This window comes from Rosa chinensis, chromosome 1 (assembly GCF_002994745.2).
Source record: "Rosa chinensis cultivar Old Blush chromosome 1, RchiOBHm-V2, whole genome shotgun sequence".
NCBI lineage: Eukaryota > Viridiplantae > Streptophyta > Magnoliopsida > Rosales > Rosaceae > Rosa > Rosa chinensis.
This window is the reverse complement of record NC_037088.1, coordinates 21,695,649-21,705,349: the sequence shown is the minus strand read 5'-3', so window position 1 is coordinate 21,705,349 and position 9,701 is coordinate 21,695,649. Positions and strand designations below refer to the sequence as shown.

The following is a 9,701-nucleotide window of genomic DNA, read 5'->3' as shown; positions in this document are numbered from 1 at the left end:
CCGAAATTTCTTGTATAGAACATGCTTGAACTATCTTGAGTCATCTTGAAGCCACATCGTCTCCAAGTCTCACCAGGATTCCTAGCAGCATCAAGATTCCTAGTGTCATCAGGTTTCCTAGTCCAACTAGGACTCTGTCATTTCTCATTTCCAAACACCATTTTTCCGAGCTCACTCCTAGTTGCATTAGGATTTCTACTTTAACTGGGATTCCTTTTCTAGTAGGATTAGGAAAGCTTCATTTCTCCATTTCTTTCCCATTTCTGCGCCACATTTCCTCTTTGCCTTCATTTATTTCATTTCCAGCTCTTCTTAGCTCATTTCTTGCATTTGAAGCTCAAATGTACCTAATTACAACAAAGTTAGAAATGATATTCTTAAGAGAATAACTAAGTAAAATGTAGGAGAAATGACACTAAAAACATAGGACATCTTAGCTCGATCAAGTAGTTTTTGTTGCTAGTAACAGTAGCTTTTGTCGTTGGTGAGAGTAGCTTTTTGTTGTTGATGATAGTAGCTTTTGTCGTTGGTGAAAGTAGTTTTTTAGTGTTGGTGGTAGTAGCTTTTGTACTGGTGATGACAGTGACTTTTATGACCTCACTACATATCTCACCGGAGTTCGTCAAAAGTCGCTGAATATCTTGCCTTAGTTTGCCAGAGACCCTCGTCGGAGGTTGCCGGAGAGGAGAGACAGTGACTGGTGATTTTTTACTCTTGTGACATTTGTATAAATGTGTTGATTTTTGATATTTAAAATTTAAGACAATTATTAATATAGTAATTTTATGAAGGATAAAATGTTTTGGTGGCACTTTTGGCTAAAATAATATGTAATTAACCCAAAAAAGAAAAGGTTGGTTATTCTACTAAATGAGGGGCTCCATCCAAATTTAACTCTGCAATCGAATACCCAGATACGCGAAACTAAAAAGCAAAAGGCCTTGTTTTTAACTTGTTGCTGGGAGCTTGTGTTTCAGTAACAGTGCGACCTCTACTTATATAAGTTTCTTATTCCTGGTCAGAAACCATAGAACCATTACCGATCCTGAATGGAGAGCCATGGGTCGTCTTTCTCAAGCCCCCGGACCTACCTCCGAGCTCTGTCTGAGACTCCGGCCCGTCTGGCTCGCCGTGCCGTTTCAGTCTCCACCTCCTACGAGGAAATGAGTGCGGTCCGCGCCCGGTCCGGCTCCGACATGGAGAAGAGCCTTGGCTGGCTCGACCTGATCGGGTTCGGCGTAGGCGGCATGGTCGGTGCCGGAGTGTTCGTCACCACCGGCCGTGCAAGTCGGCTGTATGCGGGTCCATCTGTGGTGCTATCGTATGCCATTGCCGGACTCTGCGCCCTTCTCTCCGCCTTCTGCTACACTGAGTTTGCCGTCGACATGCCCGTCGCAGGCGGTGCCTTTAGCTATCTCCGGGTCACATTTGGTAACTCGATCACTCCACTCCAGCATTCTATATATATATATATATATATATATATATATATATATATATATATATATATATTCTCTTGTATATGTGGACTTCTAAGTGTACGTTTTTCCATCAGGTGAATTTGCGGCGTTTTTGACTGGAGCCAACTTGGTGATGGACTATGTGATGTCTAACGCCGCCGTTGCAAGGGGTTTCACGGCTTACTTGGGCACCGCAATTGGGGTCCCCGCTGCAAAATGGAGGTTCACAGTGGCCGGACTCCCCGATGGTTTCAATGAAATCGACGTCGTTGCTGTTGTGGTGGTTTTAGCAGTTACGCTCATTATCTGCTACAGGTAGAGATAACAAGTTGAGTTGAGTACTTATTTCAATCTATTTTTCAATCTGAACTGGGTTGGTTTGTTGGCTTGTTCAGTACAAGGGAGAGCTCGGTGGTCAATATGGTGTTGACGGCGCTGCATATAATGTTCATATTATTCGTCATAGTAGTTGGGTTGTGCAAAGGCGACTGGAACAACTTCACTGAACCGGGCGACCCGACGCATCCATCCGGGTTTTTTCCGTACGGCGTTTCTGGCGTCTTTAATGGGGCGAGCATGGTTTATCTCAGCTATATCGGATACGACGCCGTTTCGACCATGGCGGAAGAGGTCCGCAACCCCGTCAAGGACATTCCCATCGGAGTCTCCGGGTCCGTCCTCATCGTCACTGTTCTTTACTGTTTGATGGCCGCGTCCATGTCCAAACTGCTTCCATACGATATGGTAATTCACTAGCTAGGAACCGTTCATTGTCACCGTTGTAATTTTTTTTTTTTTTTCTGAAACTCTGTTATTGTGGTTGTGGTTAGATCGATCCGGAGGCACCGTTCTCGGCGGCGTTCGGAGGGAAATGGGAGTCGAGAGTGATCGGAGTGGGTGCCGCGCTTGGAATTCTGACGTCACTATTGGTGGCGATGTTGGGGCAGGCGAGGTACATGTGTGTCATCGGACGATCCAGTGTGGTCCCCGCATGGTTCGCGAGGGTCCACCCCAAGACATCCACGCCTGTTAACTCCTCCGCTTTTCTCGGTACGTTACTCTTTTCGATCCTCTCGCTTTTTCAATTTTCGGTACGTTCCCTCGGTATTACTGTTATCTAATTTAATGACTTTTGTCCCCCATCTCTCTTTACGTTATGATTTTTTCAATGTGTGAATTTGCGTGCAAATGTGTGTGGGAGTTTAGTTTTGGTTTGGGGTTGGGTTGGTGACGTGTTAGTGGGTTCTGGTCTTTGATCTTGGTCTGTTGGGGAATGGCCCCCCCTTTGGAACCGTCTTGGTTTCTGGGTTTGGTGTGGTGTGGGTATGGTACGCTATGCCCTGCCCGGGACCTTATCCTTTTCTGTAGTTGTGGCCTTGTGGGTAGTTTAGTTATTTCATTCCTATTGGATAGGATGAAGCTTTTGATCTGATTTGATTCGGTGGGGTGGGGGGGGGGGTCTTACATGTCAGCTGCATGATTCCTGATGCTGGCTCCACCTTCATCAATGGCTGAAACTAATTACACCTCAACTGCTACTTGTGATCTTGATAGTGGCAAAGGGACGGTGAAAAGCCAACCTACTTTCGTCCACTAGTCAAAATGGAGGTCGTGTGATCACCAATTCACCACAACGCAAAGAAAACTATAGAAGAAGAGAGAGAAGTTCGTGTTCCTTTCCTCTTCTCTTCTTTGAGAGGTCTGCTTTCAACTTGTTGCGGCAATGCTACGTGTGCTTTCGAGAGTTTTTATTTATTCTAATTACGTTGTTTGTTTTGGATCTTCAACATGGATAATTCAGCCCTTTGCAGTGGAGATGTTATGTGGTGCTCTAGAGTGGACTCTAACTAGGTCATCTCGCACCTAGGCCAGTAGGTCAAAGGGAAAATTTATATCTTTTGATTCAGTTGTGTTTCCAAAATAAAGAGCATCATGACATTCTCAAAAAAAAAAAAAAAAAAGAGCATCATTAAATTTTGTTTTTAAGTGAGCTTATAAAACTTTTTGGAGGTGTAACGCAATATGAGGGGTGTATTTGTAAAGCACGTTCTTGACAAAACTAGCGGTTCAGCTATTTCTAGAGCCTATCTAGAATTCACCCGTAAACTTCTTCATGTCCATGACAATAATGAGGGAATCAGCTAATCGGCCTGTCCATTATCTTAAGCAGCTTGCTCTTTATCTAAACCATTTGAGATTCAAATTAGCAAGTTTATGTCCTGGATACACTTTTGGGTTGTGGAATAGGTGGAAACTATATTAAGAATAAAGTCAACAATTAATACTTGAAAGGAATCGTATCTTATTCAGACCGTAGACTTGAAAAAAGCTACGATCGTCACACAAAAGCTACGATAGTCACACAAGCTGTAAAGGAGGGATCTATCTCTACTAGCATGTTGCCTTCGCAGCCTTTCTTATCATGTTCATGGGCCGAAGGCTTTAGAGATGATGATGCTATCTCCATCTCTATCTCCTTCTCTATCCCTGTTTCTATCGCTTTCTTATTCGATTTTAAAGTCATAGATAGGAGATCTTAATTTATGGCACAAGTTGTCTTGATTGGTCCAACTATCTTAAAGATAAAAATCCCCCTTTGCTTTTCTTTGCTTTGTAGCCGTTGTGACTGAAAATGACCTCTTTGCAATTTGCTTTCTCTCTCAAACTTCATGTAAATGGCAACACCACTCAATTCATATTGGCTCATCGGCTATCCATATTCCACTCAATGGAAATAATACCATGCGTGCTTATTGAAGTCTTTTCATCACATTTATGCTTTGGTTTGTGGGTTGGGTGCTCTTGATTTGCCACCATCTCTTGTTTTTATGCTGGAAAAAAAAAATTAAAAAAAATAAACTGCTTGCCTTTAACCAAAGAGTTGGTCATATACAATGTCATTAGTTGCTGATGCTCATTCCTATTTTTCTTATATGAAAATGCTTACACTTGTACTTTTCAGGTATCTTGACTGCAGCAATTTCTCTTTTCACTGATCTGAATGTCCTTCTCAATCTTGTATCCATTGGCACACTCTTTGTCTTTTACATGGTCGCCAATGCTGTGATTTTTAGGCGCTACGTTGTGGTGGGGAGAACAAAACCATGGCCTACAATATCATTCCTGTGCTCATTTTCTCTCACAGCTATCATGTTCTCGGTCATTTGGCAAATTTCCCCACAGGGAAGAGCCAAAGCCTTGATGCTTTGTGTTACTGCAGTAATTGCAGCTTCAATCGTACAAACTTTCCATTGCATGGTTAAACAAGCACGAAAACCCGAGTTTTGGGGTGTGCCTTTGATGCCATGGATGCCATCTGTCTCCATTTTCTTGAACATATTTCTGTTGGGGTCATTGGACAGACCATCCTATGTGAGATTTGGATTCTTTTCAGGTTTTGCGGTGCTTGTATATGTTTTCTACAGTGTTCATGCTAGCTTTGATGCGCAAGGAAATGGGTCTTTCACTCAGAAGAATGGTGAAATTCACATAGAGTCTGCAGAGGAAAGTAATGATCCAGGTCTTAAAGTGTAGAAATTTGTAATTGCTTTTTCATAAGCTTTGGTTGATGGATGAATCACAAAGTGGAATTGGAAAAGGAAGAGAGAATAGATTAGAATGAACTGCATTGTATAGGTGGTTGGGACCTGACAAGTTGACCTAGCTAGTTGTATATCTGGGTGTTGCCGTCAACTTTATCAGTTAGATGTTGACGTCAGTTGTATCTGTGACTTGTGACCTGTAACTTGCTCAGAGAGATAGCTTCAGACACGCTTACATTTTTGTTTTCGGGTTGGTTATTTGGTTTTCACTCCCTGTTATGTATAATCCAGAGTTCCAGACAGCGAACTCTTGTATATTTTTCATCAAAGAAGTGAACTTCCCCCCTTTTTCTGTGATCATACGATCAACTAAAGTGAAAAGAGTTACACTCATATTGAATTCAGTTGTAGTAGACTCCATTAGCCATACCGACTTGGTTTTAATCCAAGAAAAAACGCTATTTTGTCTAAAAATGCACATGGGCTGCTTGGTTGCTATCCCAGGTTGACAAAGAACATGCATGCCATCAAAAAATAATTTACAATTTTACAACCTACTTTCTTTTAGAATTTAATATATGAAAGATTTTCTAACTTTTAACTCACCTCATTCATGATTTTTTTTTTTTTTTTTGAATAAAGGGCTGGTGTGGCTGCCCTCAAGCTTTGATTAATGAAACTGATGAATACAAGGGGGGACATTAAGCCTAAACCCCTGATTACAAGAAGCATCTAGAGAACATTCTGAAATAATATCATGAGTCTCTACCAAATAACAGTATTCAACAATGCACCAACTAGCAAAGAGCGCGCTCTACTGGCGACTATATTTGCTTTCACATAGCGGTGACATAACGGAAAGATAACTCGATATGTAACACGATTACAACGTAGCATAAGTACCCGCTTTAGCACAGCTTTCATACTATGTTGCCGTCGGAAGATAAAACCGACGACACTTGGCTTCACCCTACCACTAGGCAGAAGCAACCATTTGACAAAGCAAGGAACTCGCCTCCTACCTAGAACAGACAAGGCACTTTGAGTGCACATATAGGCACAAAGCCATACTAGTCCTACACAACACATGTAGGGACTTATTGCTCGCATAAAGCGCAACATAACTAAAAGCCAGAAACAGTTAAAAAAAATAAAACTTAAGGCAGGGCCCCAATAGTGAGTCCAAACCTACAGGTCGCATCCAAGCCCAACAGACCAGCCCAGCAAGAGGACCATATCTATCCCTCCTGTTCCATGGCAGCGACTACATCCTCCCAACTCCACCTCCCCACCACTGGCGTCGGGCCACCATCACAACCCCCGTCGCGGTCTCCACCCCACACCAGCCAACGCTGGGAAGCTCTGCATCGAAAACCAAAATGAACGTTCGAGCAGCACACCATCAGTAAGCCATTGATCCATCCAAACAGCCTCCGATCCACGCCACCAAGCCATCGAACCCGACGCGCCGACCACTGAATGCCACCAATCACCACTTCGACCCGGCACAGCCCTGATCCAACTCCGATCCAATCCCACACCCTCGACACAACCAATGCTTTCAGCCAAAAGAGAAGAAATATTGCCCCTCCCGAACCCATCCTCCGAGCCTGAGATACGATCACGGAACAAAACACCCATCCGGCCACACACAGCGTGCACAGGCTAGGCCAGAGGCCATTGCCAGTGCCGAGGCGCAGCCGGACAGGATCAACCACAGACAGGGGCGGACCTATTCATAGGCCCAAAGGGGTCCGGACCCCCCCCCCTCCCCCAGAATTTTTGGTATACTTCAATTTTAGTTACTTATTTACCTTATTAGTATTAAAAATAGGCTTAATTTAAGTATTACACCCCAAAAAAACTTCTATAACCAATCAATTTAAATAATTAATCAATTATATTAAGAAACATAATTATTAAATTGATTGGTCTTTATGTCTGAATAAATAAAGTAATTGATTTGTTTTATTTGAAAAATAGAAAGTAATTAATTTACCAAGAAAAAGTAAAGTAATTGATGAATAAGTTATTACTTTCTTCACATGAACATTTGTAATCTTTATATGAGTTTAGGAGATGTATAAAATAGAATCTTGCTTGATTTGAAGATGAACATCTTCTATAAGGGAAATATACAAAACATTAATTTTTTGCGAAATTTTAATATTATATACTATATATGTCTAGACCCCCCCATATGTCAAATCCTGGTTCCGCCCCTGACCACAGAAAACGGCGATATAGAGCGAGAGCTTCGCTAGAGTTTTTTTATTATTCAGTCAGCCTAGAATTTTTATTACGCCTCTAAAGAACCTACTATCAACTTATTGGCCCTCATTCATGATTTTTTATTCCTCTTAAAAGAGTAAAGAATCTTAATATCACTATTTTTTTTTTTTTTAGGTTTGTTGGGTAAATTGCATTCTATAGGTGTTCATCATACTTATAGAACTGCTAACCATGTTGCTCATAGATCAGCAGGTTTTGGTTTTGATTCTGACATTCATATGGATTGGTTTTTTCAAGCTTCGGAGTCTGTTCTGGATGCCCTACAGTACGATTGTAATCGTATAAATCATTAATACAATTTCATCTTTACTTCAAAATCTTAATATCACTAATTAAAAAGCCTGACACCAAACAAAATGCCTATCTATTTTTTCATTTTATTTTTTTCCTTTTCTGATGACACAAAATGCCCATTTTTAGTGCTAGCAGTTTTGGAGCTAAATCAGAGAGAAAGCCTTGAAAGTCCAATATCTTTTTTCATTCCTAATCACTACTTCTCAATGGCAGAGTCAAAAAAAATTGACCAGGTGAGGCGAACTTGGGAAGTTTTTTGTAACGACAAGCAAATAATTGGAACTAGTGTACATTTACCTAAACTTTCCAAGTCCCAGTAAAACTTGAATGCAATGTATCTTAGTTTAAAGGGGGAGCGTATTCCATGCACTGTCAGACATGGGAGAGTATTCCATGCACCGTCAGTGCATGGGTACTTGCAATATGAATGGATGTAATTTTTTTATATTAAAATATATAACGGAGTGGATTAGATGAGTGGCTGTTATTTTTTTAGAGATTAAAATAACCTACAGTGCACTTGCACTGTCGGTGCATACAATCCTCTCCAGTTTAAAGGTGCGGTCCATGAATAGCAGACATATCATAAAACAGCCCACGAGATGGTTGTAAAAAGATTTAAAGAAAAGAAATAGAAAAGGAAATCCGCATCTTGAAAACAAACAACACAATGTCTGAAAAAAAAATGGTTAAATGAATATTTTCTCTGATAAAAATATAAAAAAATTAATTAAAAAAAAACAACAACACCACAATGTCTTTATATGCGTATTCTTGATTGGCCTTCCAACTGATGAAGGGAACTTGACAAAATAAGTAAAGGGACAATAAATATTGGGTCAGCATGTTGGTTCCATGTTTGCTTCCCTATCTCAATTGAATTTCGAATTCCTTTTGTCTACAACAAGTACCACTCAATTTGTCCATTCTTATTAATTGTTATAATTATTATAGGTTGGACTCAGCTTCCTTTAGGCTTTGGGTATTCATATATTAAAATTTGTTATTTCGACCTCTCTATAAAAAAAAAAAAGATTTGAAATTCTCTTTACCCCTTCATCAAAAATTTGCAAGATACATACAATCCTCACTCAGTTACCCAATGAATCTACCTTGTCAATTTCATATACCACTGCTCCAAGCCTCCCGACCTTAGTACTGGTGTCAAGTACCTTGCCCAACCACATTAAAATCGTACTATTTAGCTCTTCCCAACTTAACAGTTTTGCTCTTCCCAAAAAAGAGGGCCGGTTGACAAAATAGAAATCCATTGAAACAAGAGCGACAAGCTCAAACTTTATAATATGAGGCAAATACTAGTTTGCCAAAGTCACATATAAACACTAGTGATTAGTTAGAAATAGTTCATAATCATATCACGAATGTCAATTATTCTACATGTAGTACGCGTACGAGAGAGAGAAGTTTATCAATATCAATTGAAATGGAAAGGCAAATGAACAAGAATCTCTCTCTGCAACATTGCAGCGGTAATGCGAGGTCTTGGAAAGATCTTAACTTTATCCCTTGAAGAAAAAGAAGAGTAAGATAGACAGAAAGAGGGTGACAATGGAAATTTGATGGCAAAAATTTTGAGAGGAGGTCCAAATAGCTCATTTGGAGGTCTGAATAGACACACCCTTAGGCTTTAGCTAATTCAGACAAAAAAAAAAAAAAAGGACTTCATGATGGGAATTTAGACCCACTGATTCTTGCTTTACTATATTATTGTAAATACTTCCTTTGTTAGTTTGGAGACTCGGAAATAATTCCATATGATGCTAGTTTGGTTAGTTGTTTTGCTTTGTTTTATCTTCTTTGTTTTTGGGCAAATGGTCTATTTTATCATCTATATATATGATAGGAATGACGACTTTTTGACATCAACGAAGGGCAAAAAGGTCGCATAAATTAATGGAAAAAATATCACTTTGGTCTTTGAACTATGTTTCGTTCAATACTTTGGTCATCCAACTTTTAAAAACTTCACTTTGGTCACTGCACTATATCACTGTATATCACTTTGGTCCCTCCGTTTTTTTATTTTTTGTTGTTTAAATGTGGCAACTAAACCTCACGCGCATGGGTATATTTGTCAACCCAATAAAAAAGG

At 40.2% G+C, this 9,701-nt stretch overlaps 1 protein-coding gene across 4 annotated transcripts; it reads left to right on the top strand.

Annotated features, from left to right (window-relative positions):
- Positions 1-950: 950 nt before the first annotated feature.
- On the top strand, positions 951-5,431 carry LOC112177933 (cationic amino acid transporter 7, chloroplastic). Of its 4 annotated transcripts, XR_005804720.1 has the most exons (6): positions 954-1,431; positions 1,556-1,775; positions 1,856-2,204; positions 2,291-2,510; positions 3,015-3,159; positions 3,262-3,421. XR_005804720.1 is itself a non-coding variant. In XM_024316170.2 (5 exons), exons 1-5 carry the CDS (start codon positions 1,050-1,052, stop codon positions 4,992-4,994), a joined length of 1,743 nt encoding a protein of 580 aa, XP_024171938.1. In that variant the 5' UTR covers positions 951-1,049; the 3' UTR covers positions 4,995-5,431. The 4 variants fall into 4 exon arrangements, 3 of the variants coding, with proteins under 3 accessions (XP_024171938.1, XP_040368640.1, XP_040368639.1); XM_024316170.2 differs by lacking the exons at positions 3,015-3,159; positions 3,262-3,421 and adding an exon at positions 4,423-5,431 and having other exon boundaries at positions 951-1,431; XM_040512706.1 differs by having other exon boundaries at positions 3,015-3,421.
- Positions 5,432-9,701: the final 4,270 nt, after the last annotated feature.